General features: G+C 36.6%; 1 protein-coding gene across 2 annotated transcripts in view; it reads right to left on the bottom strand.

Annotated features, from left to right (window-relative positions):
- Positions 1-2711: 2711 nt before the first annotated feature.
- Positions 2712-23550, bottom strand: part of LOC127630454 (glutamate receptor ionotropic, delta-2-like) — a 560225-nt gene continuing 539386 nt past the window's right edge. Inside the window, exons 15-16 of one of the 2 annotated variants that reach the window (XM_052107985.1) lie at positions 10726-10966; positions 2712-5013 (exon numbers count right to left, since the gene is read on the bottom strand). In XM_052107985.1, the coding sequence (XP_051963945.1) occupies positions 4585-5013; positions 10726-10966 (670 nt within the window). In that variant the 3' untranslated portion in view covers positions 2712-4584. Of the gene's footprint in view, positions 5014-7075; positions 7121-10725; positions 10967-23550 lie in introns of those variants that run through there. The other variant, XM_052107986.1, reaches the window with a different exon arrangement.

The following is a 23550-nucleotide window of genomic DNA, read 5'->3' on the forward strand; positions in this document are numbered from 1 at the left end:
ATGTGTCTCGATGGGGGCTTCTACCGCGATCAAGTCTGCATGCTGTTTTCTTCATTCCTGTCTCCTAGGAGACCAAGAGATCTCGCGATGTTGATAAAAGACATAGGGTTTCTCTAACATGTGCAATAGTAATAATCATAATTATAATACTAATAATAGGCTTATAATATTAGGCTAATAACAATATTAATGCTGTATTTAAAAAAAATATATATACATTTATAGGCCAATGCTATATAGAATATTAAAAAAGGACATTACAAATATGTATCCAATATGTAAATAAATATCCACAAATTTAGTAAATTACATAGACAAAATGTAACAAGTTAGTCATTACAATGGGGTTATTTACAGTCTACATTTAGAGCCTTTGGCTATATTTAGCCTGCAAATAAATTTGAAGTGGTACTGTGGGCATCCATCAATTTTATGTAGGCCTAATGTTTCTGAATATGTATGAAAACCTGAAACAAATGAGGCCTTTGAATCCCTAAACATCAAAACAGGTGCTCTGTTTATAATGCATCTCTGTACCATTCCGGAACAGTAAACCGAAAGGCCACTAAAGTGACATCTAGTGGATATTTTGTGCATTAACTGTTGATCAAGTGGTAATTTAAAAAATGAGTTTTTCACCTTAACAAAATAAAAACAGCGTTTACATCAGTTCCCCATAAAACATGCCACATTTTATTTTAGTGAAAGTTTCAGTTAGTTGTGCCCTATCCAACGTCGTTCTAGTATGATTCATCACACTTCAACAAAATACTTTTTCTTTGTTTTCATTACACAAATATTACATACACTTAATAAATGTCATGTGTATCATAAATTCAAATACAAGAAGTTGGCTACATACATTTGTAACATGACATGTTCAGGGTCTGTGTCGACTGTGGCGACTTTGGCAGACAAACTCTCCATGCACTAGAGCATGACTTATGCTGTGCCATTCATTTTGACCTGCAGTGCATGAAGTCTGGCTAATAAAGTCAATGGCCAGCCAAAAGCCAATAGTGGGGGCAGTGGTGGCTCAGTGGTTGAGGCTCAGGGTTACTGACCAGAAGGTCAGGGGTTCAAGCCCCAGCACCACCAAGATGCCACTGTTGGGCCCTTGAGCAAGGCACTTAACTCCAGGTTGCTCCGGGGGGATTGTCCCTGTAAAAAGTAAGTCGCTGTAAGTCGCTTTGGATAAAAGCGTCTGCCAAATGCATAAATGTAAATAGTGGGTAATCTTTGACAACAATGATTACTATGTTGTGCACAGGGTTGGGAGGGTTTCTTTTAAAAAGTATTCCGCTAGTTACAGAATACATGCTGTAAAATGTCATTTGTAACATATTCCATTAGATTATTCAAGGTCAGTAACATAATCTAAATATGCTGGACTACTTCTTCAGCACTGGCTGATTTTTTTCACTACTTTTGACAATTAAAAGTATGAAAATACACTTCACTGTAAAAATACATTCTCTGAAAAATATAGCCCATCCTTGTTTATCCAATAACTTGGTAGAAACAGCACAAGCCGTGATACTATTTCTGAAGTGACATTTTTGAATTACTAATGGATCATTTGGTTTTTGGTTTGAACCAACAACGGCAGATTCGGATCCGTCATGTAAGAATGTAGTTTCATGCACAAATGCGTTTTACTCAGTTGTAATTTTTTAAAATGTGTTTGTTCATTGAACTGTTGTATATAAGCAATATCACACTCACAATCTTGCTATATGGACCTAAATCAGCACTGCTGTGATTACCAATGGCACTTGGCATGCGGCCCAATCACCGCAGTGCTGATGTAGGGCCATATCACACTCTTGCTCATGTGATATTGCTTAAATAAAGGCTACATTGGTTATTATTTCTTGTAAAAATACCCTAACCGCATAAAACATGGGAAGGAATTAAATCATGTATTTATTGGATTTATGTTTCATCTGTCACAGCGTTTCTAACTGTATTTTGATAAGCTGTAGAAACTCTACGCTATTAAGCTCGTATAAATTAAACAAATCACAAGACAGTGATTCACTGCTGTTCAAAAGCTCCTCCTATATGGATTAATTTGATGTGATCGATTTGATTTCACTTTATTATCAGAATTTCTTCTGAAATTTGTCTTGCATCCCAAGACGTACACTGTTTCAGATCAATAACATTATCAACATTTAACCAAACAACAGAAACAAATACTACAACATATATTACGCCAGACATTACAAAAAACTTGCTGTGGTGTATCCATTTAATCACGTCCTTCGGTGCTTAGTCCACATAGGTACAATGAGGCCTACTTAGAAACCAAACTCTGATTTAGCAGTTTGACAGACTGGTGAAATAAATGTTTTACAACTGCATAGACTAAATATTAAATTAAACAAATGACAAAAAAAGTGAAGTAATCAAAATACTTTTTGAATGTAACTGTTTTCAGATTACAACTCAATTTAAATTGTAACTGTAGTGGAATGCAGTTACTTATATTTAGTATTTTAAATACGTAATCCCGTTAAATGTTAAAAGACAAACTAGTTCTGATGTTTCCACGCATGCATAGCATTTCAGGATGCTGAATATCTGTTGGTGGAATTGCTATTATAATCAAGAATAAGAAAATTACTAGCATAAGATACAGAAAAGACAACAAAAGCCACTGTAGAAAACATGTTTATTAGACAAATTATACACAGAAAGCTTTGCAACTTGTAACAGAGGCCTCAGTTTGTTCCATTTGAATAATATGCAACACATACAACAAAATAGGCCTATATTAAATACTGTACATTATAATCAGTTGAAAATGAAGTAATCCTGTACAATTCTATGTATGAAATAAAAGAAATGTATAGCAGGTTTTGCATGCTTCTTTTACAGAAAAAAAACCCTTGCCTCCTTTTTGATAAATTAAGAAATCAAAATGAAATGAAGTCAAATGACAATGCCTTACTGCAGAGAGACTGGAGAAATTAATGTAAAGTGATAGTGGCTAACTGAGCTTTACAAGCTCAGATATTACAGTATACTCTATATCTTCTTTAACCCAACAAAAATTATCTGCATGTAAAATATACATTTGAATGTCTCTTCATTTATTCTAAATAATCTTTAAACTGATACTTAATAAAAATAGCTTCTATAGTCTTTCAGTAATCATATCTTGAAAAGTACACCTATAGGCTTGCCTCAAAACACTGTTGCTGTTCTCACAAAACATTTGCGAATTAGTCAGAGGATAACAAACTGAAAGCTCAATCTAAATGACTAACATTAGTAAATATTAATACAGTTTGTTAGTGAAAAGGATGTTTGTTTTTTGTTCTCAAAATGTTTAATTTTTTTTTTTTACTCTTACCACACTTTGATGGCCTTGTTTAAACAATTAGCACTTAAAAAAAAGTTAGATAAATATTTCCCCTTAACATTTATGAAATGAAATCGAAAGATATTTCAGATAACGCCCTCAAAAGTGGCCACCGTGTCAGCTTTTTCAGATGGCGTTGTATTCAGTTGAGGACTGACATTTGATAAGTAAAAAACAGCCCCTTCTTCTAAGGCTTGTGTTAAGAATTCATTTAAAAACTCTCACTCAGTGATCTCCAAAATGTATGATGTAGAGCTGCAAGCATGTGGCATATACAATGAAGCTATTCTACACAATGCAGTGTTTTTGTTGAATCCTGGATTACAGCTACAGACGTGAATACAAACCTTTGTTGGTTTCTTGGTGCAAACCAAAGTAAGATGATGGCACTGAAGCAATTTCAAAACTAATAATAATAATAAAATAAAAGAGAGAACTAAGACACATTCCACACATTTAAGATTTGTTATACTTAAAGTCAGTAGGAGACATTTAGTAGCATTTGTTTCATCCTTTCTCCTGTATACTAATTTTTTTTTTTTTAATAAAGTTCAGTCAATCTTTCCTACAGAGTCCTTTAAAGACTTAATGTAGATCTCATCTTCAGGGAGATGGCAGAGAGGAAGAGAAGTCCTCAGAAACACACTGGTGCAGTTCCAAGGCAGCAGATAAAAGCCACAGTCCTACACTTCAAAGGTTGCCTGGTGCTTTCTCTGATGTTAGCGGTGCAGTCTCGGCTGCCATGTTTAATTGCTCCACTAGAGGGAGTACTGAATATTAACTGAACACTGAGAAGAGCAAGAAGCAAGATTCAGTCAACAAGTTGACAAGATTCTTTGAATTAGAGTTATTGCAGATCTGTGGAAAACTTGGCAGAGTTTGTTTTTTTCAAACAAAACAAAAAGGTGAACACACCATCATTGCAACATCTGATGCAGTCTCTTTGCTCTCCCCACAAATGAGATCATCAAAAATTGTATGTGTCAAAAAAGGTATTTTGTTCACAGAGGAAATCTCCAGACAACCACAAAGACGATAATGATCATTTTATTCCATCCTAATCTCATTGACGAGTTCAGTCAGGACAAGTAATCTGCACTCCATCACCAAGATCCAAAGTCAAGAGTAAATGACAACCAAAATTGAACATTTGTATTTACATATATTTCTTTCGTGTGTTTGTTTCCAAATCACAGACCCAAGCCCATTCTAGTTTATATGGAGGTGCCCCTGTCTGGGTCATTGCCATAGCTGAAGTTGGGAGCTGGGGTGGGCTGATATGGGATGCTGGACATTGTCCTGACAGGGCTGCGAAAGAAGCCGCCATTGGGGGCTCTCTGTCGGAAAGGCCCCCCTGTCCGGTGATCCTGCACGGCCCCGAAGGCGAATCCGGCAGCCGCCTTGGTGGAGAAGCTGCGACTGAGAGTCTGGATCTGCTCTGGGATGAAGGTGGTGGTGGTGATGTGCGTGTTACGAAAGTCGCTGATCTGCTCCAGGGCCTGCCGGGCAGCCGGAAGAGAGTCCATATCCAGGGGTGTCAGGTCGATGGAGGAGGTGGAGAACTGTTTGTGGGGGCTCTCATCCTCCGTGCACAAGCTGTTAACCCGGTGATGAAGGTGCTCCAGATCGATCTCCTTATCATCCTAAAAAAAGGGAAGACAAGGAGGGAAGTGGAGTGGGGAAGGAAGGGGAAGTCAAGAGGAAGAAAATAAGGAGGGAAAGAAAAGGAGAAGGAGCGAAGGTTGTTACAGGATCAGAGGAGAAAAGAGGTAAAGAGGTGTAAAGTGAGGAGAAGGGGGTGTGCAGTCATAAAAGAAGATACATAGCAGGATGGGTTAGTGAAGCAAGACAGCAGTGTGGTGGTTAACAGGGAAACAGGGTGAAACATTGAGATTGGAAAGCAGGAAAAGTCCGCAAGGTGCAAGAATGTTTGGATGTAATTGTAATGGAGGAAAAGACACAGACAATTTGGAGGATGTTTATAAGGTTGAGATGAGGTGGAGACAGGTAGTAATGGATAAGGTGCAGGCCAGATTTTTGTAGTGAATGCATAATGCACAAACAGTTGGGAAGGGAGGGAAAGGTATAAAAAAGGAAACAGACTGAGCTATGGTAATGGAAACACATAAATCTTAGCCATTGCTGTCCTTGGATTTATCCTATAGACAACTATGTGATTTGTTTACATCAACACATAAACGTTTTGGATTTGCATATCTTTGGAAGGAACTGTAATAATGAATGTTATGTAGACACAGTCTACAAAACCATTCCACTTTTAACACATCTGAAAATAAATCAATAGTGTTTGAAATGGGTTTGCTCTTTGAATTATGATAAAACTGTAACAAAAATACTTTATAAATGTGTTACTAACATATATACTATAATATGTTGTATTATAATACTATTAAATTTTTATTTAAAAACACTCACAGGGTCATGGGGGGTTGGCATTGCAGATGAATTGAGCTCATAGAATAAAATAGCCTCTTGTTTGTTGGAAGCATAAATCACTTTGTGGATTCCAGCCACCACCAACAGGCAAGCACGACCCTGAGTAAAGAGGTGCAGGGGGGAACCCTGGCTGGGCCCAGGTGGGACAGGGATTTGGGGGTTCTGTTTATAGGTACCCGTCCTACCAACACAGTAGAGGAAGGCGGTAGACGAGGGAAGTAAGAGTGAAGGGAAGAGTGATTGTGGGAAGGCCATTACATGAAAGAAGACATTTGTTGTGTTTTCTTTAGCAAGGGACCTTGTAAAAATGGTCAGTGTGCAGGACAGCAGGCAAAACAAAATAGGTACAGACATCACAAATACTTATAATAAAAGTTAGGTGTTTTGTAATTACAAAACACCGGTTTCTTTTTCCTTCATGGGGCAGGTTGAGATTGCTCAAAGCTCCATATGCGATATGAATCAAATCACTTTTATTTTAGGATTTATAGATATGGATTTCGCACCAGGGCGACATTCTACCAGTTTTAGGGACAACTGGAATTTAGAGGCAGTTTAAATATTAAGCAATTTCGCAAATGCGAGCTATGCATTCAAATAAATTCCTCTCATGGTTAATCGGCAGTTTTAGTCTATGCAGCTTGGCGCTAATTAATTGTTCTCTGTGGAATCTCTCTCAGCAGCCAATGAGTAATTACTTAAGACGTGTGTATACGCCTACGGCACATGAGTCAGTTAACTCTGTACAAAATGTATTGCGCTGCATTTGGCACTGGGAGGATTTCTTAACCTACGTGGGCTTGAGGCTTGCAGAGTGTGGAAAGAGTGTAGCTCAGTGTTGGCAGAAGACCGTTCGCGACGGAATCGCAAACGTGTGTCTCAGCTTGGAGTCGAGGGGCGTGGCGCAGCATGCAGGTGACAGGTGATTGGAGGAAGGCCTGAGCGTGAGCATGATGTCAGTCTGTGGCTCATGACATGGCTCATCTTGCCTCACAGATGGTCTGTCAGCTTGGGTCTGTGTATATGTGCGAACGCGTATGGAAGCATACAAAGAAGGACAGAGGTATGAGCGAACAGATGAGGCAGGCAAATGAGAGGATGGGGAAGAGGTTATTTTCAGAGAGGTGGGGGAATGAGTAGAAAAAGACAACAAACAAACAGTCAGCACACAGACGTTTTTCTTTTTCTTTTTTTATGTCCAAGGAGCCAGATACCTGAAAGTGTGAGATGGTAAAAATGGTATTTTGCATTTCTCTCCCACGCCCGCTTAACCCCTCAACACAGAGTACTTATCTATAAAACAAAATGAAACAAAATAAAAGTTGTTTCAGGCTTTGACAGCAGAATAACATGTTTTTCTTTGCTGAGAGAAATCAAACATTTTCTGAAGTCAAGAATAATGACTGACAGAATGCACTGTTTGGCGTTCGACGGTCTCTGTTAATTTTGCCACACAGTGAGGTCCAACTTTCAAATACCCACTACAGCAGCAATAAAGTCACTATGAATATAAAATCAGTACATTTAATTCTAAATATTCCTTTTTTCTTATTTTGGAGATTCTAAACTGAACAGTTGGGTGTTTGAACATGGACCCCATACTGTGGCCAAGAAATGTAGAGAAACCATGGGAGGCCAGACAACCACAATATCAATGACACAGCAGACATCTGACATGAAGAAATTTCATAATAATATTTTTTTTTTTCTCAAAAATGATCAGGACACAAAGCTTGGCATGTGGAATGGCTTATTCACACAGTAAACCTCCGGTTCTCTGGACCGCAGATTCTCCTGCTCATCCTCTCTGGATTGGCAGGTCGTGCGGTACAAAAAAGTTCTACTTCAGTGGCAAAAGTAATTAATCAATGTGAGGTGGAACTCATTTTGACAACTTGTCATATCAAATAATTTCAGACCAAATTGCATCACTACAAAAGGAGCCGTGACGGCGAGATCACAGAGAAGCAGAGATAGGAAACAGGGGCAAACTAACACCATGACATATACAACGTGTGCGTTGGCGTGTGTATGTGTGTGTGTGTGTGTGTCAGACAGAGACACAAACACAAAGTCATGCTATTGTTGTGATGCGCAATGAACTCAGTGTTAGGCAGGTGTCAAGAGATATCACAAAGAAAAAAGGAAGCAGTCAGGAAGAATTACAAATGCATCAAGACAATGGGTTGCATCATGCTGAAAGATGGAAGAACGTCTTTTTAGGATGTGCCAAAATGAAAATTAGGACAGAAGAAAACAAACGGAAGAGTTTTAATTGTAGAACCGAAAACATTTGTGACATGAGTGTGATGTGCTATTTTTTGTTTTGTTTTTGTCAGGTCAGGTTGCTTTCGGCATTAAAATGCATCGCTCTTTCAACCATGTGTGTAAAAGTATGTGCTTATGAGCATGTCTGCGTGAATATCTGTGCAAAGCTCTGCCAAGCTCCTAGTCTGATGGAACCGTCTGGAAGAGTGCTCCGAGGAATGAGCCCAACTCTGCATGATCCGACCACTGGGCCAGAAATGAGTGGGGTTCAAGTGTGACTGCCAAAGCACTCCACCCCACTTCAAACAGCTTGAATCATCTCTGCAGTCATTATAGCAGCCCCAAAAAGGGTTTGGACATTAAACCACACTTAAAAATATAATAATGTCATTGCATTAGATAATAATATATCAAAGCAAGTGCCATCTGCAAACAAATTAAGCTAGACCTTTTTTTTAGAACTAATTTCATTTTCAGATAAATGTTTGCAATTACTTGTAACTAAATGGTCCCAAGGTTGAAGGTTGCAAAGTGCCAACAGGTGCAATTCATCACAATAATTATGAACGTGTTCCACCAAGTGTCCAAATACTTTTGTTAACATTTAATTTTGAACAATACATCTATTGTTCTAAAATTTTAAATCTATAAAACCTATTTTTGTAAAATGTTTGTTAAAAATTATGCTTGCGCTATCATTCTTTAAACAAATGCTACATTGTTTGATATTTTCTTATCTAATGGAAGTACATTCAAACATTTTAAAGTGTTCAAACACGTTTTGGGGCACTTGTTTTCAGTTACACTGTCATAACCACAATTAATTAGCTAACATGCTTATATGTGAAGAAAAAATGAGTGAATCTGAATCTTAGAAATAAGCCTGCTATTTATGGCATGCCTTAGTAAAAATTATATTTATAACATGTCATTTCAAGAGAGTTCCAAACAGATGCATTACACTAATTTCTAGACACAAATCACAACCTCTGAATATTTCGGTGACCAGCTGGCTGCCCTCATATTGTTCAGACACTGGACGATGGCCTTCACAGGAACATGGATGAAAAAGAGCCACTCTGTTTGTGGGGGTCAAATAGACTGCTGCTGTTCCTGACAGATAAAAGCTGCTTCATGGTGGGGTTTGCTTGGGAGGAGGCAAGAGAAGAGAACCCTGACCATTGATCAAAAGCACTACAGAGTTGTTTTTGCATTGTTTTTTTAGGTTGAACGCTGGAGATGAATTTTTTTTTTTGCCTGTGGAGAGCTTGATGGACGGGTGTTGGGGGATGGCACTCTATTGGAGTAATGAGGGAGATTGTTGCACATTGGGTATAGTAATGTAATATCAGGAAATGAAAACACACAATGCGATGGCTGCAGAAGATTACAGAGAGCCATAAGGAATAACCAACTCTTAAAATCAAAGAAATGAGTCAAAGGCATTCACAGCAATATGAATGTGCTTTCACTGCTACATCTGAGTTGCATTGAAGTCACTGCAGTGTTATTAAAGTGAAATGCAATCATTCAACTGCGTGTGCGATCATTTGTTAACTAAGCTTTAATTGGATGCCAAAGAACCTGTTGTAAAGTGAACGGAGCAAAAACAGGAAAAGCAAAGAAAAGCAACACATGCAAAGACATTAAGTTAAATTCTCCTTCAAGAAATGAAGGATGGGATATTAAAAAGCACATTTATGAGTCTGGTATTATGGCTCTGTATTTAGCCCAACTGCTTTGAGGCTTGCCTTTCAGTATTTATCCAGATATATGCAGCTTGTTTCAGCACATATATTCTCAAGTAGGCCTACCTGCTTATGCATATTTTCTTAACAGAGCTCTATTATAGCTAATGTGCTTGGAAGGCAATATAAAAGCCTGGTGCACTGTTTGGAGAGGTGAGTTTATTTATGTTTCTATCAGAAAAATTAGAGTGAGGAAAAAGTGCTTCGTCTGCTGTTTGTTATGCTGCATAATGTTGCCTCTTTCTCATTTTATGCTATTTTTTGGTAATATTACTTACATCCTTCTAGGGCTGGGTAGTATGATGGTAAGAATAATGAGAATATAGAACTTATTACTTTTTTACTTTTGAGATCATTTGTTATGAATAATCACCAAAAGGTTTGTTTCCATCAAGTTCCAAATACAAAGAAAAAATAATCAAATTAGGTGAAGTACCATTTATTAATATATAAATGTATAAAGTATTTAATTCACTGGATAATCTATTTGCATACCATGTGACTATTTAATATACAAACCATTTTTCCATTGAGTTTATATACAACTATAATGTGATATTAACCTTTATCGTGAGATTAATTTACTTTGATTTGGTCAATGTTTTGGTCATACCGCCCCCACCCTTAACTGTATGTATGTATGTTTTATTATCTATTTTGCTCTTCTACCTTAAGAGGAAATTTAAGAAGGATGTTGCTGTCACAGATAACTTTTTGATAATCAATAAGAACTGAATCACATTAGATTAGAAAGGCTGGAATACCTCAATCATTTTAAAATTGTGCTCTTATGTTTATGCTATAGATTTATGATAAACCTCTGAATCCCATGGAAGACTAAACTTCCCAAACTTTCACACCCACCACTTCAAGGACTCTCACCTCCTTGGAGGGCACTCTGGAGCCCTTCCTCCGTGTCCACCAGGTCTCCACAGTAGCAATCAGACAGGAGAGCACCACACCGGCCGCAAGTACAAAGAAGACGCCTGCAAAGCTGTGGATGTCCAAAGCGGTGGCAGTCTTCCGAGTGCCCACAGGAGAGTACAGGTCACACGGACTTTCCCGTGGCCACCACTTCAGTTTTAGGATGTCCATGTCCCCATTTTGCTGAAGCTCCAAGATCCTAGACAAAGAAAGATAGTAGACACACAAACAGTGGGGTTTAAAAGTATGAATACAGAGAAAAGGCTTCTTTTCTAATTTAATATGTTTTGTTATCCTTTAACAAATTATAATATCAGCATAACAATGAGCTAAAAGTTAAACTGAAAAACTGCCATGAATTTAAGATTTTTCCTATTATTTGATATGCCAGACTCTAGCTGTGTGCTAACATGATTTTAGTGTGATAAAATCACTTACAAACCCTTTCTGTGTAAAGTTATTGCCAATTTTACAACTTCGTTGCCATGGCGACATAATGGCATAAACCCTAAAGCCCTGAAATGACTGTAAAAACAACTATGTACTGCTCAAATAAACCACAAGTTTTAACAGAAGAATTTCTATGTGCTTTATAAAATTATAAGTTTCACATTTCTGTCTTTAAACCCTCAAAAAATTATTGTTGCACTCCATGGCTGGACATTTATCAGTGTAAATATACACATAATTATGCATTTTATTGTGTGTCCCATTACAAAAATGTACTTTGTTATGGATGTAATTTAATAACGGATTGCTCTGTTTTTACACATTAACTGTGATTAACTGCCACTGAGATCTGTGTAACACCCTAACTGTGAATGGTCCCAGTCTGTTCAGTGGCATTGTTGTTCCGGTGGTTATTTTTTATTCCCAACACCAGGGGGCAGTATCTCCTCAGTATTACACGCAGTCAACAAAATCTTCCCATCCACTTGAAACCACAGAAATAAGCGTGTTCTGATGTAGAGATGGGAGTACTAATGCCAGTCCAGCGCTTACAAATTAATGATAATGAATACAGGGCACTAAGTTTTAGTTGAATTTGCCTCACTGATTGACTGATCTGTATTACATGGTGTATTTAGCCTGACTGTCTGCAGTTAGCAAAGCCACCAGCTTGAGATGGAGTCTAACAAGCTTCCAAACAGAAACCCAGACCGCAGCTGCTCTAAACACTTACTCAAGCATGTACAAGCATCATATTATAAGACATGCACATGTAAATGTTTGCAACTCACCATTTTTTTATTTCTTAGAATTATATAATGCAGAAGTAAAGAAAAACATATTTTTGAATTTTCTACTTTACAATCAACAGATGGAGAATGACTCACCCACACACTGCTATTGACACAGCTCACAGGACTCACAACAAGGTGGACCAATGTTGATTTTTTTCCTTTTTCTTTTTGTAAAATACATTTTTCTTCAAAGGTGCTTTAAAAAGAAAAGTGCTTTACAAACCTCCCAGATAAAATCGCAAGCTAGAAACATCTCAAATCTTTTTAGGTAGATCAGAAAGAAACCTTAGGGGAAAATAAGACTCAACTGAGGATACACATCTCCTCGGGCTGGCACATATTTACACAACTTTATAGAAAGCGAACATCTTAATATATGCATATAGCCTATAATGGTTATAAAATCTGTGTATTACCATTCCAAGGGAAAACTCTATTCTACTCTACTTTGTTCTGTTCTGTGCCACATTTTAACCTTGCCCATGTCAACCTTCAAGGACATACATTTGAAAGCTTGTTTATGACCTTGTGATTTTCCAGCAGCTGGTACTGGGCAAATTAACAGCCTTGGTGCTTAATGAATTTACACCCTGGTGTTTTTAACAAATTAGAGCTGTGTGATCCACAGGCATTACCACCAGGCAATTTTTTTTCTCCAAAAATCAACTGTCCTGTTTTGCCCTTGAGGATTTACCATGTTGTCTTTGAGAGACTCTAGAGAAAGTGATGACAGTAGGTATCTCAGAGGGGATCGGATTTTACCTTGTTTGTTAGGATAAGCCCATTGATGGCCATATGCTAAAAGAAAACAGCTGTAGATTTAGTGAAATTGAAAAGGTTTTTGGTGTACACTTCTGCTAAATTTTCAGTAAAGTTTCAGTAACACTTTCCATTAAAGTTGTAGATGTTAACAGTAGTTAATTCACTAACAATGAACAATAATTCTTTACTGCATTATTAATCATGGTTAATGATAATTGGTAACAGTTTACAATATGGTTCTGTTAGTTGAAGTTAATGCATTAGGTATTATGAACTAACAACGAACAGTGATTGTTCACAGCATTTAATAATATTGGTTAAAGTTAAGATATCAGAATACTAAAATTAATTGTTTGCTTATGTTAGTGGTGTGGTGGCGGCAAAGTGGGCTAAATCACAAAACTGTTAAGCATAAGGTTGTCAGTTCGTTACCCACAGCCACCACCACCACTGTATCCTTGAGCAAGGCACTTGCTCCAGGTTGCTCCGGGGGGATTGTCGCTGTAATAAGGCTTTGGATAAAAGCATCTGTCAAATGCATAAATGTAAATGTAATGTAATGTAGTTCACATTTCATTCACTAATGTTAATGGATTGTCTACTGCAACTTTTAATGTAAATATATTGTTCAATGTCAGTTCACGTTAACTAATGTAATGAATGATTACACACTTTTTAAGTGTTACCTGTTCATTTATGTTCATCCAAGTGTTCAATGCTAGTTCATGTTAGTTCATAATGCATTACCCCTCTATAGAGTTATAAAATTATAATGTTAGTGTACACACATTTTAATGTTAAAAATTAATATGTAGAAATTACCATTAACCAAGATGTTCATGGTAACTCTTGCGTTGAGTAATGTTAACATAAACCATCTTATTGTTAAGTATTACCAATTTTTCTCTTAATAACTGAATCCATCCTATTGCTTTCTCCTCAAGCTCTCGCAGAGAAACGGCAGCTTCACAACATCAGACGTTTGTATTTGCTCTTTATTCCCCTCCTAAACTGAGTGGAAAATTAAGAGAAAGGTGACGGATGCTGAGAAAGGTACGTTTAGTGGCACACATGCTGAAAGAGTTGTGCTTGTCTGACTTGCTAGGGCAAAAAGCAAGCGATAAATTCACCTGCTCTGCTTTATTTCTCTATACTGTGCAACCACTGACCATAGACCAAGCCCAGTGAAGGGAGTTCAGCTGGCCGTAGTGCATGTTCATTATATCAGGGGCTAAACACAAACACTTGGCCCTGTTAAATGCAGAAGTCCAGACCAATATGATTCTCCATGACAACTGGGTGTTCCAGTTTAACTGCAACATTTTTTCATTCAAGACCCTGTATGACACTGACTGTGATTCTGAGTCTCTCAGTGTGCTGGGTTGTGGTTGTGCTTCAAACTCATTTTTCTATTCTTTGGGGATAATGCAGATACATGAGGACTTTGCGGTTCTCTCCTCAGGTCTGTCTGTCATGTAGTCTCCCTGCTTGCCTCTTGGGCCCTGTGCGCTGATTTGAGTGTGGACTGCTGGAGCTGTTGCTATGGCAACCAGCTGCAGCAGAAATGATCACGTTATTAGATGTCTCTAACTGTGGGCAGACAAACTACTTGATAAGAGCTAGGAAAACATGAAGTGAAAAGGAAAGAAGAGACAAAGGCAAACAATGTTTGTGCCCCAGAAATACAGAGGGATTTTCTTCACAGTTTACATTATAATGAAAGACATTTGTATCTCCATGTAATAGCCACTCTTTATATTTCAAAATCTTTCTCCTTCTCCCTCTCCACAGACTCCATTAATATATACTGTACAACAGGGACTAAAAATGGTCCATGGATAGAAAAAAAATTACAAACAAAAAAAATGTAATAATGTAACTGAAAACAGGAACTAAGTCCCTTTCAATTGTTCCAGAGGGAAAATATTATTTTTGAATGCTGGTAACCAGTTAATAACCAGTTCATTTTTTATTGTGATAATTTTGTCATGAAACCTAAGACCAAAGAGTTTATCGCAATACACTTTCGTAATTACATTACTTCCTGTTTCCTGAAGAAATTAGGCTTTTCTCTTTTTAGTAGAAAATAGGCATGCACTTTGATTCTGAAGGACATGTTAAAAAAAATATTGGCTCATGTAAGATTATGTTTAGTCCAAAAGTGCTCGCAGGAGAGAGATATTTAGGCTGTTAATTGATTTTAGGTGGCCAAATTAAAATGGGAAATATCTACTGTAAACTATGCTTATGATTTTCAAATTGAATTACTCACTTTTGCTTATTTTGGTTGAGGCAAGTCCCTTTATTTTTGTGCTATTTTTTCCTAGACCAGGTTTCTTTTTTATTCTTGTGAGATGTGTTAACTCTTCAACTGGTAGATCACCCACTCCTAGCACAGAGTACTGGCATTTAAAAAATGATGTTATTTGTGGTTCTTTTATTTTGTTCTAACTGCTTACTATTTGGAAAGGAGGCTGCGGAACTCAGAACATTTTAAACTCAGAACATTTTAAGTCTCTGATATAAACAGTTAGTGATACTGTAGTCAGACGATGATTATTACAAAATAAAAGGTCTTGTTTCACCCTGTAGGGGTTTATTTTGTGATAGACTGACTGACATTGTCCAGCTGATTACACAGCTATTATGCAATACATAAATATATGGAAACAATGTTGAAATATGCAGTAAACAAGTTTTACTGATAAGCGGTCAGTTTAACAGTGTTGTCAAGGTCAACAGTCTTATTCAGAAATATTTCACCACTTAGTGCCACAACTCACCAATCAAAATCAAGTATTCCAGATATTTTGAGTCATAATATACAGTATATCAGTCTCTCTATCTCTGTCACTGGCCAACCTTTTGCCTAGGTAATATTCACTTAAATTAGTCATCATATATAATTCAAATTTTAAGAGTATGGGATATTTTTAATTCTTCTGTGCAGGTTGAACTGACTACCAAGGCTCTCATGCAAAGGAAATCTGCAGTGTTAACACAGTATTTATTTACCAAGCTCAGCGTTTTCAGTGGCTCTATTCTAACAATTTCAATCAGCTGGACAATGGGTCCAAAATGTCATGTGTTCCCTGCACCATTTGCTAAGGGACTGCCTTTGTGAAAACAGGCGACATGTGGCCATAAGCAGCCTGACATCTGTATCTGCCCTGAGGAGTATAAGCAACCTCACATCTGTCATGGAAATTGACCGGCAATATGGGCTGCTAAATGTCAGGTTTAAGTGACTCGCTCTGGTGTGTGCCATTTTTAATAGGGTAATTGGTCTTCACTCTTGGTCTTCACTCCTGTAATAACCCTCCTGATTAAAGAAAACAAGATTAGCCCTCGACATTGCGAGTAAATCACTCGCATATGCGACTAAATATTGCACTAGGTGACCAAAATATGTCTGTTATTAGCCACTGGCTAGTAAATATTCAGGTTTTACTCGCCAGAGATTGTGTTGTGTAGTGGCGTAGAAGAACTTAAGCACCGCAATCCTTTTACTAAATAAGATGGTGATTAAGAAGCTAGATTCAGCCTCGTCTTCAACTGCGTGTTGTGTCTTGTGAGCACGCACTCTGAAGGAAATTTACCGTATTTAGCTGCACTGTCTTCATCGCTTTAGATGAGCCATGATATGTCGTTGGCATTCTATTTAACAAAGTCAACTCTGACTTTGATTAAACTTTTCCACAGACTGTTTTCACAACATTCTCTGATTTACAACATGGCTAGAGACTATTAACGCCCATGTTGGACGTTTGTTAGAAGGTAAATGTTTTGCAAAACAAATTTGAATTTCAGAACTTGTACAATAAATATTTGTAGATGTAAATCAATACACATTATGCAAGTACAGGTTTTTTTGCTTTGTTCAGTGTATTGTGTCCAAAACACGACAGCCACACACTCCATTTTAATTTCATGTCTCTTTTAGTATCCTTTTCTGTTATTTACAGTCAGTTGGTGATGAAAAGTAAAACATAAACATTAATTCTAATCATACATTGCACGGATGAAGGAAAAAACACTACAACTTCTCTCTCGTTAATCCTTCTATCAACGGGAACTTACAAGCTTAGCATAAAATCCCATAGACATTCTATTGCGGTACACTGGCGAGGAGACAAGAGGCTGTTGTTTTTTTAATGGCTGTCTCTGGAGGAGATGCTTGAGTGTGCTGAATAAACTGCTTTTGTGAGGAAACAGCTCATCATTTAATGAGATGACCTGTTCGATAATCTTCAACATGTTTTACACTAAACAATACTTTTGGAATGAACTATCTATGGAGTTTACAATGATAAAATTGCTGTTTTATAAGAGAAGACATGGACAATTTTGTGACAGGTAGGTGTCAGTTTACAGCTCTTCCCATTCAGTTGTATGGTCTCTGCAAACGGTAACTTACCGTTATGCTCTCTCCTATGATTGTCTAGGTAAATAAAATAATCTCTGTTATTGTGCACTGCACTCATTCTAATGTAAACATTTGTTGTTTAACAAATAGGCTCATGCTGCATCTATGCATTTTGGTAATTATTAATATAATTTGATATAGTAGCACCTACATTATTGTTTTTATAATATAATTATTAAATAATTGTTATATGTGTAATTCTATTTTTAGCATTATTAGGTTCCATCTTATAATGAATTAAATTTCAAACAGTGACAACAGCTTCTATCATTATTAAAAATGCAATTTCATGACATAAAATAAATTGATAGAATGTGAAATACACAAGCTGAAATGTGATTTAAATGATCAAAAGTGAAATATTAAAATAAAATGTACAATCTTGCGTACTATATTGTGTGAAGCCACATATAGTATACAATATTATATGTGAAGATGCAACCTACATGGTTTGCTTAATATCTTTTTTAAATTTTCAATTGCATAATGTTTACATGTCATAAAAAGTCTGGTGGGTAAAAACAAATATTTACTGGCTAATGACATTCTTTCTCAAACATGTCCGTAGAGGGTTGAAGATGCAACTAGATTCTGACATTTTCAGAAGAAAATGGTGGTTGCCATTCGTAATTGCCAAGATGAAACAGTGTTGTTATGTGTTTGCTAAGGGTTTTGGAGTGTTTTGTTGCACATTGCTAATGTGGCTGCTAGGGTGGTCTGTGTGGTTGCTAGGGCTTTGCTAGTTGGCTAATAATGAGGTCTTGGTGAATGCTTTCTCTTTGGCTAAATGAAAAAAAGTAATGTCAAAATTCAGTACTTGTACAGTATGTACAAGATTCTGACTTGAAATGTTCATGTTCACGTCTTTGTAGAACTCGTAAAACCCAGAATTCTAGGAAAGCATCGACTTGAGATTCGTGATGTCACATTTAACAAAAAAGGGAAAAAGAAGAATATATTTAGATGTCATTTTATTATGCAATTGTAACCTGGAGGGCTTTGTTTGTTCTTATATATTTTGCAAATACATATAGAGGTAAATTAATGAATGAACAAAACCGATTTGGCGTTACGAGTGTTGCAAATAACTTACAAGGTCCCAAAACATGAACAGCTCCCTGTAGAATACTGTGGTGGTGGGAGCGTGGTTGAGCATGGCTTGTAAATGCAGAGCGAGATCAGGAGATGAGAAAGGTAAGGATCTAACAGCTGTTTGTCATTGCAGTGAGAGTGGAGACGGATTTTGAGAGCAATTCAGATGCCAGTGAAGAGAGAGAGCTACGCACGCCCCAGGAGTCTGTGCTACGCCTATGAGTCCCTTTAAGATTGCGCTGAAAAGTGAGTTTGTGTTGTTTATAAAAATAAATACAGTTTGTGTTGAATTCGCCAACTCCCGCTTCCTCCTTTTCATTAAGAAGAGACTTTGTTACAAATACCATCCTGTAATTACAATAATTCCAACAGGATGTGAACACAGCATAAGGTGCATAATGTGCATAATTTGGTCAGCTGTTTGGGAACTTTTCTGTTGTTCAGCTCGGAGACCAACTGGAGGACCAGCCAAACACCAGTTTGGCCAGACTGGGAGACCAGTTAAGTCATCTTAAAACCACTAAGACCTGCAAACCTCCTTAGTCGGGTTTATGTTTTTTCCCAGCTAAATCAAAAGAGCATCCCTTTCTCAAGTCCCTATAAAATTGTGTTTCTCAATATGGCTCAGGTCCGTCCTTGGAAGCACCACTAAAATTGCTTGGGCACCAATGAATCAGGAAAACTAATCTACTATCCAATTCAAAATCCCAGCAGTGTTTAGCAGGTGCAGGTTTACAGTTAAACACAACAGCTGTTTGTTTCACTCTCTAAAAGTGCATCGCTTTATATATCACATACAAATGAGAGAACTCTTCTGACTCCTGGTGCTATGCATTTGATCAAAATTCATCTTTTGCTCCTTATTTTACAGTTTTTATCTATATTTCGTTCTCTCTGACACACCAACTGTGTTCTAGCGCCCCAATCAATATTGTGTAATTTAAATCTCAACCTAAAATAAAGAAATAATGATTTTATAATTGCTCATACATGCTAGATTACAAACTACATGCACTCAAAAAACAATAAATCTCAAATATTTCAGATAACATCAATCTATACATTTGCATATAGAAAGATCCAAAAACACTTGCACACCTCTGTCACCGTTCTTAATAATTCTGGATATTTCAATCTTCAGAAATCACAGAATGAACAGTAACCAAAAAAGTAAGTAAATGTGTTAAATATTTAATCTCACTTTAGGTGTAGATTTAGGTAGGGACGCTAGGGATATGAACCTACCACTTATCAGAAAATCTAAAATATCCAAACCAACATGTGGTCAATTTAACCACTTACTCTTTACATGTTTTTGTATGTTTTTATATTAATTTTAATGACTATTATAAATTCTCAGAATAATTATTTATTGTCCAAAGTCTTGTGAAGCAGCACATACATGGCAATGTCATGTGGCACCTGTTTTCTCAGCGCTGTTCTCAGCACAGAAATTTGTGATAACTGAATAAGGGCTTTTTAAATAATTCTCTGGAAATGACTTGGGTGGATTTCCATTTGTATCTTAGGTCCAATCCTTTAAACTAATAGATTTAAACAAGCATGCTTTTCATGTTCAAATGTTTCCTATACATTTTTTTGAATTTGAGCAAATGTGCTAGGTAAGAGGGTGATTTAAATGTGCAGGATTTTAAGATGCTAGTGTAACTGCACAGACAACAGATTGCTATCCCAAATGAAGAATTTAGTGGTGGCCAGTGGAGCTGCACGATATCTTGAATTTTCGAGGTATACAAATTAACCTGCGGCATGATTTTAATGCATTCATCCTGAAAGTATATAAAGATACAGTGAGCAGATAATATTAGGCACGCCTCTGGTGTATGTGTTTTTATGACGACAAAGGCGTGTGTGATGTGCATGGTCAGTCAATGTCAGCACAAGGATGTTTGCATTTTTAACTAATATTTGATAATTGTATGCACACAATGAATAGCATACATTTATCCTATACATGTTATATTTTTCATATTGGAGAAGAACATTGGGGTAAAGAGGAAAAGCATGTTTAGTCACTAAAATGCAGGAAATATAATGCTCAAAATAGTTCTAGTAAAAAACAGGCTAATATTTAATATAGTGAGGCAGAGGAATAGAAAATGGGACTTGTTATATGAGGAAATATTGTGCCTATAGACACTATACTTTTTTATATTCTTATTATCAACATTTTGAATGATGTCCTCCTTGAATGAGTCCCTACAAACTATCAAACCAAACCTACACAATATCGAATAATGAATATCAAAATAGTTATACATTTTATTGACATTAGAATCTTTGTTCGAAAAAGTTTAAATGATGCTTTCATGATACATTTTGAAGGGAGAACAAAGTGAGTTATGAATGACAAAATGTTTTTTTGAGCCCCACACCTTTAAACCTTCCACAGCTCTCACAGTGGAAAGTAGGGAATAGCGCATAGAGATGATCATTTCTGAAAGGAATGCACCCAAAGTCTTGAAGTGGTTTGCTTGTCCTGTTTGTGATTGTAAATCAGCACTACTTATTGTACAGGAGTGAATTTGATTTTATAAAGCTTAGAGAGTCATTACGTTTTTGGTGTGAATATGTTTCTTCAGTGATTCGTTTAGGATTTGTGAGTGATTTGGTGTGAAAAGTCCTTTACACAAACAAAAGCATCTGTTTTGTTCAATAGAAATAGCTGATGGAAGATGGTGAACCATGCTTAGATTGGTAAAAGCTCCTTAACATCCACAATATTTTCAAAAGAATCACTAAATTAAACCTAACTTGTCACTTTTGCATTAGAATATGTTTTCTTCTCTTTCTTTGCTTACCACACGCTTCTTTACTCATGCACTATGGCAGCTGGGTGCTAGCATGTTCCCTGGCTGCCACAATGATAAAATTATTCCCATGTTAGACTCCTGGCAATGACTTAAAGTTGAGCATGTATTGACTTCTCCACTTAAAATGGGACTACCACTCCATGCTATAATATTTGTCTCAATCAGACACTATACTGATTTTTCAATATAACAATTTCACTAAGAGCGAGCTATTTAACACAGCATGGATCTCTATTCAGCTCCCCACATTTTAGCAGCAGAGCAGAAAAAACATGTTCTTACTATTAACAACTCTATGTTGATACATTTGATCTCCATTGGTGCTGAATCCATTCTCCGGTGCTGAAATGCTGCTTATAGGGAATGCAAGAGAGTTTTTCTTTTCACATCATGAATTGAGCTCCATTGACAGGCTAAATCCGATAGCCTTTTTGAAAACATACTCATCCAATTTTGCTGTGCAATTTTTTTTGCCATTGTTTCAGGAACCACAGGGAACACTTTCTAAATAGCTCTATTAAAATTTGTGTTGGTGGCTGCCCAAGACACCAACAATGTCACAAAAATAAAGGAGAGGGATTAAATGTGCCTGTCAATTAATAGCCCATTTACTTAATAAGGACCACACACCACCAGTGTGTTTCAGGCAACATACTGTTTAGCACATAGACAAATAAATACAAATAACTCAAATAAAAAAATAAGTGAGCAACAGAAATAGAAATGTCTCTTTTAAAATGGAAGATGCATTTAAGTGATGGGATAATCCAAGTTAAAACATGAGCCTGATATGGTGTAGTTTCTGCTTTTTTACCTTTAACTTTGGACAGTGTGTTAAAGGTTCTAGGTGAGATGGGTCAAGTAATTAGAGTCCATCAGATGAGGAATTTATCTGTGCATGTTACTTGCTACCTGCATGATACATTGTGAGTTATTTACAGTATTGCTTTTACAAAACAGTAACAATGTAATCAAAGGTCACACTTTATTTTACAGCGTTCATGTTACTATGTACTTACTTGTTCTTATTACTACTATTCCTTAAGAACCCTACTTACTGTGTAAATATTTATGGAGCTGCTTTTAATTACACATTGTAATTGTAATCCCTATTGTAAGTGCAAGTAAATTCACTAAATTCAGAAATGTTATGAAATTAAAATAGTACCTCTCATGCAAATAACAGAAAGCTGTTCTGGTTGTTCAAAGTGTTTCAACTAGTAAAGTGTTTTATGTCAGAGCTATTACTTTTTATATGGTGTATTGCAGTGTTTCCTACAGAAGTCAGGTCTTGCAGTGGGGGGAAAAAACACCCTCTTTAATAAAATTATTTGGTAACACTTTAGAATACTGTTACTTAATGCATAACTAATAAGGAATTACTGCAGAACTAATAGGTAATTCTTCATTAACACTTAAGTCACTACTATTAACTACTAAGGAAGATGTGTTAACTAATCAGTATGTAATAGCATTTTATAGTTCTGTTAAGTAACAATTAGCTAATCAATAACTATTGAATTCAATCATGCCTCCTGATGAACTACTTTTAATTATCTACTAATTCAGCTTCAGGAGAAATAACTATTGAGTAACTACTAATGAACAGTTGATTAATTACAATTACAATAATATCATAATTAGCCATTACAAGATTCAGGTTGTGGCCCTTTCTTCTTCCTTACTTCTAATGTTATCATTACTATGGAAATGCAATACGCATTTCGTGGGATGACTACACTCTCAAAATGAGTCATTACAGCGAATTTAGTAGTTTTGGTCTGTATGGTCAATTGCTTTGTGAGTGTGGTCTGTAACCAGAAATCAACAATGGAATGGAACCCCATCCCCACTATTAGTGACTAGCCAACTTACCTCAGGCAGGTTTATGATTTATATACAGTATAGTGTGTGTGTCTCTTGTTTTCCTCAGCACATATCACATTACATTTGGGTAAATGATTCCTGTATGTAAGGCAATGACTGAGGGGAAGGTAACATACAGGGAACCCCTGAGTAATTAATAAAGAATTACCACATAATTATGAGGGAATTACTTACAACCTGGAACAGTATTCTAAAGTGAAAATATAGGGACCCATGATTATTTAATACAGAATTACCAGATAATCATTCATTAATGGGGTTCCCTGTATTTTCACTTTAGAATACTGTATACTAAATCTAAAAATGGTTTAAATCTGATTTTGAAAATGAGATTTTGTATCTAGTTCCAGACTTTTGGAAACCCAAAGCTCTAATGAAAATTCTGTGAATCATATTCCTGTAAATTAACAAAAAGCTGTATTGGTTTGACAGAAAACCTGTAGCTTCTACTTGTGTCACAGTAAATTGCTCCAAGGAAACCATTTTAAAATTCCTCTGGGTAATCACTACAGGTGGAACAGCAGGACCCCTGAGATGG

The sequence above is a fragment of the Xyrauchen texanus genome, chromosome 37 (genome assembly GCF_025860055.1).
Source record: "Xyrauchen texanus isolate HMW12.3.18 chromosome 37, RBS_HiC_50CHRs, whole genome shotgun sequence".
Taxonomy (NCBI): domain Eukaryota; kingdom Metazoa; phylum Chordata; class Actinopteri; order Cypriniformes; family Catostomidae; genus Xyrauchen; species Xyrauchen texanus.